This window comes from Nesoenas mayeri, assembly GCF_963082525.1.
Source record: "Nesoenas mayeri genome assembly, chromosome: 4".
Taxonomy (NCBI): domain Eukaryota; kingdom Metazoa; phylum Chordata; class Aves; order Columbiformes; family Columbidae; genus Nesoenas; species Nesoenas mayeri.
The window spans coordinates 71,973,938-71,989,535 of NC_137540.1; the positions used below are offsets into that span (position 1 = coordinate 71,973,938).

Here is a 15,598-nt window from a genome sequence, read left to right on the forward strand (position 1 = left end):
CAGAAAATCTGTTTCCAATTTTCATAATTCCTCTAAGTGCAGTCAGCCTTGAGATCGCAGAGCTTTTTTTTTTCCCCTCCTCTGACATCAAAAGGTTCTATTTAGGGATGAAATTAACCTTTTACTTGGGATTTGTCTGCTGAATAAATTAGGTGAAACTTCCTGTATATTAAAGGAAAACTGCTGAAATGATGGAGTTGCTTCGCTCAGGCTGGCTGAGAGCAGAATGTAGCCCATTGGTTTTTGAAGGGAAGCAAAACTGTAGTGTCCAAATAAAAACAATGCAAACCCTAAAGCATCTCAGATCTCCAGGAAACCTGTGATGATCCCATGTCGTGGTACAACTGGGTATTAATCGCATTGATTTAAGATGCTTCCTTACAGGAAGAGCTGAAGGACTGATGTTAAAGGATACTGTGGTGTACCAGCAGTGTAACCGCATGAGCTGCTGCAGCTCGTAAGAGAGTTTAAAAGCTCTAGTATTTAAGTTGTGGAAGTACATCCCTGGGAAGAATGGCACATTTCACTTTGTCGCAAAGATTTCTGCAGAGATGTTAAGGTTTTATCATCCCCTACTTTCCTGTATTAACGGTTCTCCAGATGGTTCAGGAATAGCATTTGTTAGCAAGAGAGAAGGTGCTGGCTGCCTAGTCAGAAGTGAAAAGGATGGGAGACACCAAGCTTGGGTGCTCAGCTGTGACACAGGTTGAGGTTCCAAGGACTCTCTGTCTGGGGATCCTTGGAGAGGAGCCAGGAGCAGAGGACCCTGTTGTCTGCACCCTGAATCTGAACCTGAAGTTTCAAGCATCCGTCATCCCTTCCTATTGCTGAATTATTTAGGTTTTTGGAGAAATTGTGGAGGTTGAATGAGGAGAGTCTCATTGCCAGCCCCACAATCTCTCCTTGCATTGACGAAAAAATACCGTGATGCAAGGGAGTTTCTCTGGTGTTTTTTGAGAGAGAACACATTTGTTTGCTGTATTTCTGCTATGGTGTGTTATGTTCCTAGATGTATCTTGCATTAGGCAACCTGCTGGTAGTTTTTTACTTGAAAAGACCCTTTATCCAGGGCTGGTGGCTCAGGTGGTACTTGAGTAGCACAGTGTGCAAAGATGAACTCTTAATAGCTGTGTCCTATTTCTACTTGAAGTTTGAGTTCAGTGTGTGTTCACAGATTGGTACCAGAACAATGCTGTGTAACTGATGATCTGCTTTAATTAGGGTTGTACTAACGCTGATGCATACTGAACAACTGTGTGAGCACAGTCATTGTTTGCAAGAGAAGGAAGATGTGACTTCTAAACCTTCTGGTTTCAGTGTTACATCTACAGCCCCCGGACAATGAATCCAGCATTCTCATCTGTGAGGTCAAAGGAAAAAAGGAGAAAAAATCTGCATTGAGTAAACCTGATTTTTGCTGTTCATGTCATAGGAGTCTATATAGCAGCCTACCAGCAGCTGAAGGGGGGGTACTAGAAAGCTGGAGAGGGACTTTTTACAGGGCAAATGGTAACAGGACAAGGGTAATGGCTTTAAACTGAAAAAGGGGAGATTTAGGTTAGATATAAGGAATAAATTCTTCATTGTGTGGGTGGTGAGGCTCTGGAACAGGCTGCCCAGAGAAGCTGTGGATGCCCCATGCCTGGAAGTGTCCAAGGCCAGGTTGGATGGGGCTTTGAGCAACCAGATCCAGTGGAAGGTGTCGCCCCCATGGCAGCGGGGTTGGAACTAGATAAGCTTTAAGGTCCCTTCCTACCCAAACCATTCTGTGATTCTTGGTGCTGCATGCTCTTCTAGGAGAACATAGGGCTGACTGGATGATGTTCATGTGCTTCAACTGGTTTAGGGCCAACTTGGGGTGGAAATCAGAGGCCTGTTTGCAGACTTTGCAGAGGCCCTGGAGATAGGAGGACAGCAGCATCTCCCAGAAGCTGTTGGACAGCAGATGACGAGATGAGCTGGAAGATGGACATGGACCATGCAACGGACCTTGTGGTGGCAGGTTCTATAGCTTGGCTGGCTGTGTGGCCATGTGTTGTCACCACGTGGTTTTGCCAGCCCGTGGTCGCTGTGCCATCTGTGCGGACCACACAGGGAGGAGAACAGGCTGAACAATTCTTCTGCCAGAAAATGTGGTTGTGTTGAAATCAAACTGTTCCGCAGGAGCTCGTCCAATTTGTTGACACCCTTAGTGGGGCTGTTGGAAAGAATATCCCAGATTATCCTCTTTCCTGTCAATAACATGAGAGCTGCAGACAGGGTTTCTTATTTTATTTTTATGGGGTGTTAACAGGACGTGAAGTGTTGTCCAAAGACTATTTTCATTAGGACTGATGTATTTAAGACACCCTGTAGGCTTTTAGCAGCATCTGCTCGGGGGCCTGCCATGGAGCTTGGTGTCCAACAAACCTGCTTGTTCTCAGTGCTGGAGGAGCTTCAGGTCTTGGTCAGCAAGTCCCAGCTCTGGTGAGGAGGAACTTTCCTCCTTAATGTTTTCTAGACAGCTTTAATTATTTTTTGGTTTTTAAAAAATTTTTAACTTAAAGTGTGAAATCCAGCAGGTAAATAGAAGCCAGGGGAGGGAGCAGAGGATTTTGAAGGATGAATTTGTGCATGTAATACACAATTACATCCAAGGAAAAAGCCGGTGTTGTTTTTACAAGCCTCACAGTCGTGTGGGAGGGCTTGGAAGAGGACAGCAAGTGTGCGGATGAGAAGCACCTCAGTGGTGTGGTCTGCCTGGATTTCTTAAATATTTTCAAAATGGTCCCTCATGGCAAGGGTTTTTAAGGAAACTTAATAGTTCTGAGTTAAGAAGGAGGTTCCTTGTGTGAATAAATAGTTGTCTAAAAGGTGAAATGCAGGGAAGTTATGATGTGAAGAAGAGGTCATCAACGTTCTATACAGGGATAGGGGCTGGGTTATACGGGCTTCGATAAATCTCTAACTGGAAAACTTGTAAGTCATGAAGTTGTGGTATTTATTTTCAGGCAAAACAAAGTTTAATGAGGACATGAAGGATAAGGCCTGAATTAAAGAACTGCAGAAAAGCTTTTATGAGGTTCAATAAGCATTACAATGGAAGAAGAAATTCAACGGTGAAGTGATGGAGTGGGGGAAGATGGAGAGAACCTAATTCCCTCATTTCATCCTATTTTCCTGTCTAAATCAGTGGTTTCTGAGCTGACTGTTAGTGCTCAGGAATGAGATCTTTGGGTGGTGATGGGCAGTCCTGTGGAAAGGTCAGCTCAGTGCTAAGTGCCAATCAAAAGCAGCAAACCACGTTAGGGATTGTTGTGAAAGGGAAACAGAACAAAACAGAGAGCATTGTTATGCCCTTATATAAATCCATATTTAGCTCTTGGAGCTTGTTTGCAGTTTTGGTCCATCTCAGAGGCTCAGAAGAGCAGCAGGGATGGTCCGGCGACCTCAAACACTTCTGTACGAGGAATGAGCAAGTTGGTGAAGTCTCCTCAGCCTGATCAATAGATGACAAGGGGGTCAGGGGGTGTGACAGAGGTTAAAGAGCCCACCAGTGGCATTGAGAACGGTGGATGGGGATTGCATGCGTGCTGTGTCTTCCAATACAAGGAACAGAGGGCACCAAATTAAACCAGCTGGTGACAGGTTGAAAACAAGCAAAAAGAGGTGTTTCTGTGCATGGTGCATCGCTGGGCTGTGGAAGTTATTGCTGTAGGAAGTCATGGATGCTAAAAGTTTGCATGAGCCAAAGGGGATGCAGGACAACTTCATGACTTACAAGTCCTTGAAACTGACTTTAGAGGTAATTGTGGATCATAGGCTGCTGGAAGGAAAAACAGACATTGGGGAAATTTTGCTACATTCTGGCTTGTTCTTATAACGCTCCTGAGGCAAAGTTTGGCCAGTGTGAGATAAGACATGTTGGACTACGTGGACATTTATCCTGACCTGTTCTCATGCTGCACTCAGTAGTGATGCCCTGGGGATGTGGGATGGACCTGAGGGTGCTGTGGAAACAGAACCAAGTCTTAGGAGAAGTGCCTGTGTTCAAATATAACAATTTGATATCTGGAAATACTTGTATATTTCTGTTTTCCCCACAAATATCGTCTTTGTGTTTCCATTAGCCAGATGAGTGAATTTTGAACTGCTGGAATTTTCGCAGCGCGTCATTCCCACCTTCCCAGGTGCCTGTGACACCTCTCAGTCAAAGGGTGGGAACTGAGCTGTGGACACGTGAATTTCCTCGACCGAAAAGTCCCCCATTATGGAGTTGGGAACGTTCTCTCCCCAGAAGGGGACATGAGCCAGAGGTCACTGCTGTACCTGAGATGCCTCAGTTACTTGCTCTGCTCTCCCTGCGTGGTTGCCGGCAGCTCTGTGCGGCCGTGCGAGTGTGGGATGGAGCTTCCCACGCGGTAACAAAAACCTCTTAACTTCAGAGCCTAAAAAGGTCCCAGGACAACCCAGGGCAGAGCACATCCTGAACAGCGGGGTTATGAAAGCAGCCAGCCTGGGCAAGCAGCCTCACCTGGTCTGTGGGTGCCAAAGGTAATGAGTATAGAATGGTTTGGGGTGGTAAGAACCTTAACGATCATCTAGCCTCACCCCCTATATATGATGTTCATATTTTGTGGACGTGACGTGTTCAGTTTCATGTTCATTGGGATTCAGCAAAGCTGCTTTAATTTTTTAATTTTCATTTTCAGTTGCTTTCTTGTTCTCTCTCTCTGCTCTCAGGGCTTTATTTTGTATCATGCTTCACCTGATGATGCATTTTTTTGTTCACAGGAGGGCTTTTAATTGCCATGAAAGACTTCAGCCAGTGCTGCACATTTATGCTCACCCTCGGGATTTCAGACACTTCTAATGGACTGATAACCATGGGACAGTGATGGCACAGCAGGGTGTGTGGATTTTTCTTGAAGTAGATGAAGCAGAAACATTATCTTTGTACTTCCGTGCACAGACCTCCAAGGCGTGTGCATCAAAGTCCTTATAGATTTTATTATACCTTTTTTTTCCCTCTCTCTTTCAGATTTTAACAGTGAGAAGATGCTGACGGACAAAAATGAATCTTGGCTCTCTAATTTCTCCTCTACTGCCTCCTCCTTTGTGAAAGGAGGTGGCCACTTGGCGGGGATCGGTCTCCAAGAGGTGGTCATTGGGCTGATCCTAACGCTCATTGACTTGATCACGCTCCTGGGAAACATTGTCGTCTTCATCTGCCCGGTGGTGGAGAAGAGGCTGCGCACCGTCACCTACATGTTTATCATGTCCTTGGCCATGGCAGATTTCCTCGTAGCTTGTCTGGTCATGCCCTTTAGGTAAGAGGTGCTCATAAGCTGGGATGAGAAGGTGGTGTGTCCACGCAATGTCATTTCTTCTAGCTCCGCAGCCATGGGGCTGGCTTAGTTCACATGCTGTGCTTAGGCTGGGCTTTACAAAGAGCTTAATTGTGGGTCGGTGATTATATGTGCTTCTGTGCCTCAGTTTCACTACTCTTTATAACAGATCCTGTTATAATGAACGAAGAGAGACTTTCCCAAGGGTATTTTTCCTCTTGGCTGCTGGTCTGAACGAGATCTCAGCTTTTCAGGTGGCTCCACTGCCATGAGTCCCCTCTTCCAGGACTATCTCTGCATTGCACATGGGGCCAACATGGTTGCTAGATGATTTTACACACTCTGAGTGTTTGGGGAGTGCAAGATGCAGATTGCCACTGGTATGTCAGCATTAAGTGCAATGGCTGCGTTGATCCTGCTTGTGTTTCAAAGACAGCGCAAATGACCGAGTATGTTTTCTCCTAATTTTTCTTAGTCGAGGATGACTATTGAAATAGTGGAGTTAAATTCTGTGCTTTCACTTTTACACTCCTTTAACCTTTTCTTTTCTGGTAGTTGGAGGGAGAAGTGAAAAAGATCTTTACTAGTATAAGAAAATGGATGATTTCATATTGCTGAACTTGAAAGGCTAGTGCAGAGATGTTATTCTTCATATTCTCGGTGAAACACAGAATTTTGATGGTTCCTTCTGGTTCAGACCATGTACAGGTGGAGCTTGTGGGGAAGGCTGGCAACCTTGCGCAGTAAAACTTTTGCCTGCATAAAGAGACCAGAAGAACTGCAGTGGGATAACAAATGGGATTCACTGCACTTGGGGGAATTGTTTTTCCCCTATTTGTATTCTGAATTTATATTCTTGTTTATATTCCTGTTATATTCCTAATGGGCTGCACTGGACATTGAGAACTGGGCACAGAGGCCATCTCCACTCTCCCTGTGTAAATGTAAGGATTTTGTTTTAGTATAAAAGGGTAATTTAGGCTCTCCCTATATTTAGTGGAGGAAGAGGCACTTCAGAGGCCAGTTCTCAGTGCTTGACATTTATATTTACAGGAGCTTCATTGCCTGGCTAAAACATAGTCAAACAAATCCATAAAGCAGTTTACTTGTAATTTCTGGCTGTCTAATGCTGTAAAATGGCTGTAGGTTTGTGTAGAGCGTGGGGCTGCGCGCTATTTAGTGTTCTTGGAGTGATATAAAGAAGCTGAACTCTTACATTCTGTGCTTAAGTCCTCACAGGACTGCCCACGCTTTGGAATTTGGCACTGAAAGGTATTTTCCCAGCAAGCAATTACAAACTGAGTTATGTCAGGTGAAAAAAGAAAGCAGTTAATGATGCCCTTTAGAAAATGTTACTGCCAATTTCAATTCTAAGCTCGGTGAATTTTTAAGTTCATGTTCTGAAGCATCCATCTGTGTTCACCTGTCTCTCCCCTCCACCTGATGCTACAAATACCTGCTTGGATTGCAGCTTAGTTGATGATGATCCAACCTCTCCTACCCTGTCAAAGTTGGTGGGAATGAGGATGGTGACTTAACCAGGAGATTTCTGTTGCTGATGTTGGGGGTTTGTGTTGTTGAGTAGTTTGGGTGGGAAGCAACCTTCAAAGCTCATCCAGTGCCACCCCTGCCATGAGCAGGGACATCTTCACCAGCTCAGGTTGCTCAGAGCCCCGTCCAGCCTGGCCTGGGATGTCTCCAGGGATGGTTCATCCACCACCTCTCTGGCCAACCTGGGCCAGTGTTTCACCACCCTCACGGTAAAAAATTTCTTCATCATTTCCAACCTGAATCTCCCCTCTTTTAGTTTAAAACCATCACCCCTTGTCCTGTCACAACAGGCCCTGCTAAAAAGTCTGTCCCCATCTTTCTAATTGGCCCTTTTTAAATACTGAAAGGCTGCAGTTGAGAATGGTGGAGTGTGCAGGCCCTGGGCTGGGCTGCTCTGCAAAACAATCCCCCTGCCCTGCCTGGAGGGGATGCAGAAATGATCCGTGTGCTCCCGTTGACAGTAGCACACACTGTTTATTTTCCCAAGAGAAGCTCCAGCGTTTCCCACCATGTGGAGGAGGTCACTGCAATAGAATGCAGCGGACCATTGTAGCCTTGTAGAAAGAGAAAAACAGCGTGTCAGGCACCAAAGATGAGCTAAAGCAACATTCCTTCTGCTACCTGGCATTTCCCTGGGCTATTTTTCATTCCCTTTCCATGTTCTTGTTAAGCACGGAAATGAGTGTTTTTAATTCTCAGTCCCAAGGGCTCCTCTCTGGGATTGCACAGCATCACCTGCTCTTCACCATACTCATCGTAAAAAGAATTCCTCCTTAGATCTAGTCTGAATCTACCCTTGTTTAGTTTAAAACGATAACCCTTTGTCCTATCAAAGGATTGTAGAGGGCATTACAAGGGGTTCAGGATTTCCATGAAAACCAAAGACTTCGCTATGCAGCCAGAGAGAAAGAAGCCCACTTAGGAGAGGGACGTCTTACTTAAGGGAAAATAATTATGAAGGGAAGCGAAGAGCAGGGCGTGATGGATGCTTTGTGCCTCTCCTGAATGCCCCAGCATCACCTGGTGTGAAGCCGTTCCAGCTCTTGGTGGGCCGTGTGGTGAGGAACGGGCCCTGGCATCTCCACTGGGGGTTGGTTGGCTTTGGGTCCAGATCTGTCCCACCATCTCAACTTTGTACCTGTGTTGCTCTTTTGAATTGCAGTTTGCTCCTCAGTGGGCATGTTGGCACGTGCCAAAGAAGAAAATAAATGACGTTAGGAGCCAGTTTGGCTCAGGAAACAAGAGGTTTTGTGGTAGGAAGGAAAAACAAGGTTGTCGCCTGGTGTAAGATTTCTGTTGTGTTCCAGGTTTAGCTTGTTTGCAGGAGCAGTTCAGCTGGGCTTAGCTTGTCCCCTGGGTAGTCCGGCCAGCCCTGCCATTTCCAGGCTCAGTATTTACAGGCTGAATATTTCCAGCTCTTCTTTTCTTTTGCAAGCAGGGGTGACTTCACTTCTGCTCACACTGTGGGTTCCTTTCATGATTCCTTTTTAACCTGCATCGTTCCCATTCTGCAGAGACTTTTTGCATCAGAGACGCGAGAACTGGTATCCACCACCCTGTGCTGTGAGAACATCTGTGGGCGAGGTGCATCCCGCCAGATGTGTGCTGATGAGAGACAGGTACCTGCTCAGCTGGGGTCTGTCTGCAGGGGTGTCCCTGGCAGCAGCATCGTTGGGAAGGGCATGGTGCTCACACCACAGGCTTTGCAGCATCTCTGGAGACAAAGAGGATTTGTGAGCAGTGACACCAAGAAACTCAAGCCCATTGCTGGACCCACACTTCAACTTCTGTGTGTCTCAATTTCCTGTCTAGAAAAAGAGACACAAAACCTTCTGATGTGTGCACAGGGGGACCCTCCATAGGGAGGCCACCCTGGTGTAGGGACAGGTTCTGCTGTAGATTAACATTTGCTTGAGTTTTTTGCATAGCACCCTGCAATTGAGCTGGTGAGGGGTCTGGTGCACAAGTGTGTTGAGGAGCAGCTGAGGGATCTGGGACTGTTGAGCCTGGAGAAAAGGAGGCTGAGGGGAGACCTTATCACTGTCTGCAACTACCTGAAAGGAGGTTGGAGCATGGAGGGTGTTGGTCTCTTCTCCCAAGTAACAAGCTATAGGGCAAGAGGAAATGGCCTCAAGTTGTGCCAGGGGAGGTTTAAATTGGATATTATGACCATTTCTTCCCAGAAAGGTTTGTGAAGCATTGGAACAGGCTGCCCAGGGCAGTGGTGGAGTCACCATCCCTGGAGGGGTTTAAAAGACACAGAGATGAGGTTCTTAGGGACATGGGTTAGTGCCAGTCTTGGGTTAACAGTTGGACTTGATGATCTTGAGGGTCTCTTACAACCAAAATGATTCCATGAAAATAAGCTTGTAGAAAATAAAAAGTGAGTCAAACTTCTGCCCAAAAAATCAAATTAAATTATATGATTCTGTAATAAAAAAAACTGCCAAGGGCTGGAGCCCTTCAGCAGCACTGTACCCACCTACAGCGGTTGTCACGCTCTAAAAAACCCTTCAGGTGTCATTGTAATGAGCTGTTGCTAATTAGGTGCAGGGCAGGGGTTGGTTTGCAGCCCCTGTGCCGTGGAGCTGACTCGCGCTGCCCTGGCAGAGCCCGCCTGGCACAGCAGCCCCGCTCGCACTGTGTTTGACCAGCAAACTGTGAAGGTACAGGATAATTAAAGCTTTGCAGGACTAGGTAGTTATTCAGCCTTTCACATCGAATTCACACACAGTGGTTATTTCGGCGGCACCCCGAGAGCGGCAGAAAGCTGGTGGAACAAAGGGGAAGCGAATGGCGTCTAACTGAATGCTACAGAAACACACATCAGCCTTCCTACAGCTGCCATATGTTCCTTCCTTTGCTGCTTCCTTCTTACAGGCCCTTCTTGACTTTGTTAGGAAACATTTTGGCATAATGTCTGTCTTTTGCTGCTGTATTTACCTTGCTGAGGCGTTTATGGGCTACATAATGTACAAGCTGCATAGGCCTCCTCCTAGGATTTGTTTTAACCCAGGCGTTGAAATCCTTCAGTTTTGAAGCATGAGACCGGATGAAAAGTGAATTTCTTGGAGGAGGGAGCATCCTCCATGCCCCAGGAATTGGGGATAAATCGTAAAACCTCATGCTTCATAGGGCACGGGAAAAAATGTGGTAAACAAATCATGCAGATGTAAATTTGGAGAGGTCAGGGCACAAAGCAGCTCTCTGAAGGCATTCCCTATAACACAGTGCAGGCAAGAAGCGCAGGTTTGGTCTTCTTCAGTCATGTCCCACCTATGGGTTATTACCTTGGGTTGCACTTTGAGGTTGAATCCCTGCTGTCCAACTGAGCGTCCCTATTCTGCACATCTTTACCACCTCCACGTTAAAATATGATGTTACCTCAGTGGAATCTTGAAGAAACTTTGGGAAGTTTCTTCTCAAATTTAACTGGAACACAAAAGGTTCCACTTAAATTTGAGAAGAAACGTCTTCTCAGTGAGGGTGCCAGACACTGGAACAGGCTGCCCAGGGGGTTGTGGAGTCTCCTTCTCTGCAGACATTCCAACCCGCCTGGACACCTTCCTGTGTAACTTCATCTGGGTGTTCCTGCTCCATGGGGGGATTGCACTGGATGAGCTTTCGAGGTCCCTTCCAATCCCTGACATTCTGTGATTCTGTGAGATCAGTCCTTCCAGCTGTGGTTTCTCCTCGTTTTCTCTGGCAGTATCATTTACGAGGTGACGGGGATGTGGTTGTTCGGGAAGCTGTTCTGCAAAGTCTGGATCTCCTTCGATGTCATGTTCTGCACCGCGTCCATCGTCACGTTGTGCTTCATTAGCCTGGACAGATACTGCTCCGTGGTGACCCCGTACCACTACTCCAGAAGGATGTCCCGTGGCAGGTGAGTGGAATCGTTCCTCACTTTGGGTCCCTCCCCACTGTCACTTGGGCCATGGCCTGTATTGACTTGAGACCAGATGAGCTATTGGAAGGTATTCCCCAAAAGCAGAGTGATGTGGGAGAAGGATCTTTGCACCATTTAAAACTCTGCAGATTTTTTTCATGTGGGGCAGGAGAAAAGTACAAGGCAGCTGAGCTGGGTTGATGGTGCTCCTGGGAAAGCGCTTCTTGAGCTAAGGATGGGATGCAAAATGGGGTGGAAGCCAGTGGTGTGGGCTGATTTGTGCCTACAGCTTCTACCCTTTGCAGGCATTTCATGGGAATGTCCCCAAGGCGTAGGAGAAATGACGCTCAGGAGCATGCATGTAGCAGTAGTTTTCCCCCTTGTAAGCTCACAAGACTTTCTGAAGTGGTTTTCTGGTGAAAATGCAGAGAAAACAGTGAGTTGTTTAAGCTCGTGTCAAGGTCTCACTTGAAACATTGAGATGAGGACCGCAGGGTGGGGAAAGCTGTTGGAGGGTGGGCAGGGAGGATGCTGCAGCTGCTTTACAAGTCGGGTTCAGGCTTGTAGCAGGATGACCATGAGCCAGCACTGGGCCCTTGTGGCCAGGAAGGCCAATGGTACCTGGGGTGTATTAGAAGGGGGTGGTCAGTAGGTCGAGAGAGGTTCTCCTGCCCCTCTACTGTGCCCTGGTGAGACCACACCTGGAATATTGTGTCCAGTTGTGGCCCCTCAGTTCCAGCAGGACAGGGAACTGCTGGAGGGGGTCCAGCAAAGGGCAACAAAGATGCTGAAGGGAGTGGAGCATCTGCCGTGTGAGGAAAGACTGAGGGAGCTGGGGCTCTGGAGCTGGAGAAGAGGAGACTGAGGGGTGACCTCATTAATGTTCATAAATATGTAAAGGGTGAGTGTCATGAGGATGGAGCCAGGCTCTTCTCGGTGACAACCAGTGATAGGACAAGGGGTCATGGGTTCAAACTGGAACACAGGAGGTTCCACTTAAATTTGAGAAGAAACTTCTTCTCAGTGAGGGTGGCAGAGCCTGGAACAGGCTGCCCAGGGAGGTTGTGGAGTCTCCTACTCTGGAAACATTCAAACCCGCCTGGACACCTTCCTGTGTAACCTCATCTGGGTGTTCCTGCTCCGGTGGGGGGATTGTACTGGATGAGCTTTTGAGGTCCCTTCCAATCCCTGACATTCTGTGATTCTGTGATTCCTTTGGAGATGTTTATGTTTTATGGTGTGCATGCAGTCACCGAAACAAGGGGGTTGCGCAGCCCACCGTGTCGCGGTGCAAACACTGCAATGGTCTGAGGATCTGGTGTCCATCAGCTCCACCTCTGTTGCTCCTCAGAGGATGGCCAGATGTTAAAGCTGACACAAACCAGAAAAATCTACATGCTGTTGTTTCAAATATTAACAAAAACCCTCTGTAAAACCTTTCCTCCTCGCTTTTTCGGGCAGCTCAGAGCACCCCTTACACTGACCCAGATTCCGAAAACCACAGACTCCATCACCCAGTTGTTAGAGATGTTTACGTATGGACTTGTTCCACCACAGCTTTTTTGCTGCTTGGACACTTGTCCAAGCGCTGTGGGACTGCAGAGCAGTGCTGTCCCACTGGGTTACCCTGGGGATTGAACCATACTGGGTGTTCTCAACTCAAAATAACTCAGATCCTTTCCCGGTCTCTTTTGCAGATGCATCGTGATGACCTGCATGGTCTGGGTTTACTCCTCCCTCATTTCCTTCCTTCCCGTCATGCAAGGCTGGAACGAGATCCCCGGGGTGGACTTCGATGCAGGCAGAGAATGCATCTTTGTCACCAACTGGATTTTTGCCATCGTGGCTTCTGCTCTGGCGTTTTTTGTGCCCTTCATGGTCATGTGCAGCATGTATTTCTTCATCTACCGCGCTTCGCGGCTGAAAGCCACTCGTATCGTGTCTCAGACCCTGGAGATTCACTACCACCCCAACAGCAAGCGGCAGAACCATCTCCAGCTGGAGAACAAGGCCACGCGGACCATCAGCATCATCATTTCGGTCTTTGTGCTGTGCTGGCTGCCGTACTTTGTCCTGAATGTCTGGCTCGCGGCCAGAGGTACCGACTCCACCAGCACGGTCTTGGTTGACGCCTTCAAGATCATCACCTGGTTAGGGTATTGCAACTCCACCATCAACCCAATGCTCTACGCTTTCCTGAACCGGGACTTCCAACGGGCCCTGAAGAAGCTGCTCGTTTGCAGGCACAGGTCTCAGGTGGACATTGGAGAAGACATGGTTTCCATAGCCACGTTTTCCAAGACTGCTCCAGACCTAGAATACAGCGTTGCGGTTCCAGTGCCCAACGGTGCCCTGAAGGGCAAACCCAAGTAGGAGGGATGCAGAATCAGTGGCTGGAGGTGGTGATACAGAAAGTGCCAGAGCACATCTGCGCAGGAAAATAACGGGTAGGAAAACAGGGGAAGGAAGGCCTGGAACTGTTACAGCTCAGGGCATAGACAAAGATACATTTCTTCATCTTCCACAGTTTTACAAAAGAGGCACTGTGATATTTTAGGGGGAATTTGTTATAATTAATGGAGCTAATTCTTTCCTGGGTAATTATTTTTTAATGAGCACTTCCTAAGACAAATTTAATCAGTATGATAATGTGAACTCGTCTTTTTGTACAACCCGGTGATCTACAACTTAAATTGAGACAGTATTTCTTTCTTATCAAGCCACTGTAGCCCCCATTTTGTGGCTTACATTACAAATCTGACCAGCTTTAATAAGTCCATGTGTGTCAGTCCGTGTACGGCAGCTGGCAAGAGGGATGTGGCCAAAGAGCAGAGATTACTTGTTCACAAAGGCAGCACATGGCCCAGCACAGCCTGAGCTCTTGCTCAGGGTTCAACTCACTCCTGAAATACTGAGGGGTTCCGAGAAATTGAAACTATAGGGTGAGTTCACCAGCAGACAGGAACGGGCAGGAGAAATGCTCCATGTGCTTAGACAGTGTGGCTGCCGTTTGTGAGATCTAAGATAATGGCTTCAGTGGCTTTCTGTGAATTATCTGTGAGTTTTCTTATTGATTCTGGAAGGGAATATTCTCTGTGTCAGACCCCAGGAGGTGAGCCAGACTTGCTGAAATGTTTCTCTGTAACACCAAGAGCACCGAATGCCCAGGGAGATAGAGGTGACCAACACCAGCCAAACAGTTGATGTGAAGAGGAATTATTATGTGTGTGTTTCACACTTGTGATGTCCACACCGTGATGCTGCGAGTGTAGCTATGGAGTCCTGCTGGGCCACAGAACCATAAAAACTATGATGATAAGTGGGAATAGTTATTTTTGCTACTCCCAAGCGCTTGCCTGGACTTCAAACAGCACCGGCTCCCCACAGGAGGGACATGAAGGATTATCCTGAAAAGGCAGGATTGCTCCCAGACATCTGTGCAGCATCATAATGGTGAGTAAAAGCAGGAGCTGAGCCCCCAGGACCACAGCATTTCTGTAGCAGCATCACATGAGGGCTGGTGGCCTGACAAGAGCCGTCACTTCTCCCAGCACGATTCTGGTGGGATCTCATGCTGCTTTACAGGGGCCAGTCACTGCACTCGGAGTCTGATCCTCTGGGAACAGGGAAAAACACTTCAAGGATGGTTTTTAAAATGGCTTTTTCTGAGTGCTCAATTACCCACCTGGGACAGGCAAGGCTTCTGCAGCCTGGGAACAGCACAAACCCAGCAGAAAGATACTCAGGCTCACATATAGTGTTAAAATGACTGGAGCGAGGCACCTGGAGTGGTGTAGAATGTCACTTTGTTAATACAAAAGGAGGGTTTAGTGAAAGTCCAGAGTCATTTTGCTCTTCCAGCTCACAGACTGCACAGGACTGTCTTCAGAGGTGTAACAAAAAGCAAGCAGCTATTACCCGGAGCGGCTCAGCTACTGAAGACACCGGTACAAGGGTTAGAAGTTTTGTCTTGAGAGCTTGGTATAAGGAACAGCGCTGACCTGGGGCTGCAGCACTGGGAGTCCTGTCATTTCTCATGGCTGTGTTGGGTCTCCCAGATCTTACGACTCCAATAACATGGAAGAGGTAAGGAGAATAATTACACAACCCTGCCTTTATTTTGGGGAAAACAGCTCGGTCCAGTGGGCACAAAGGTGGATGGGGCAGGATACTTGTTTGTGACACCCCCTAGTTCATTTTGATAAGATAGGGCGAAGAACTGTGTTTCAGCCTCTGCAAAAAAAGAGTTGTCAGGAAGGTACATACTGATTTCTATGGCCACAGGAAGACCTGAGACAGTCTGATAGTTGATTTCTAGATGTTGATAAACCGAAAGAAAGCAAATTAACTTCTCTGTGAGCCATCAGGTGTTCCTGCCACCAGGGCCATCATCTGAAGATCTCACAGACAAGGGGTAAAGCTACTGTGTTTTTTTTGTACAGAGCTGAGAAAGGCCTGTCTGTGTCACTGTCCCTTCCAGGACATGAGAACAGAGCAAAGGCACAATAGACCAAAGGCCTTTCGTTTTTCAGCCACGGTTGACCATGGCTTGAAGAGTTGACTGAAGTACATAGAATCATAGAACAGTTTGTGTTGGAAGGGACCTTCTAAGCTCATCCAGTGCCACCCCTGCCATGAGCAGGGACATCTTCACCAGCTCAGGTTGCTCAGAGCCCAGTCCAGCCTGGCCTGGGATGTCTCCAGGGATGGTTCATCCACCACCTTTCTGGCCAACCTGGGCCAGTGTTTTACCACCCTGAGGGGCAAAAATTTCTTCCCTATGTCCAGCCTGAATCTCCCCTCTTTTAGTTTAAAACCATCAGCCCTTCTC

General features: G+C 47.3%; 1 protein-coding gene across 1 annotated transcript in view; it reads left to right on the forward strand.

Annotated features, from left to right (window-relative positions):
- Window positions 1-13,140, forward strand: part of LOC308040063 (D(1B) dopamine receptor-like) — a gene marked incomplete at both ends in the record, with an annotated part of 48,755 nt that extends 35,615 nt beyond the window's left edge. Inside the window, 6 exon segments of the mRNA XM_080343873.1 lie at window positions 4,774-4,822; window positions 4,824-4,868; window positions 4,870-4,891; window positions 5,021-5,309; window positions 10,588-10,764; window positions 12,465-13,140. Coding sequence (XP_080199999.1) covers window positions 4,774-4,822; window positions 4,824-4,868; window positions 4,870-4,891; window positions 5,021-5,309; window positions 10,588-10,764; window positions 12,465-13,140 — 1,258 coding nt within the window.
- Window positions 13,141-15,598: the final 2,458 nt, after the last annotated feature.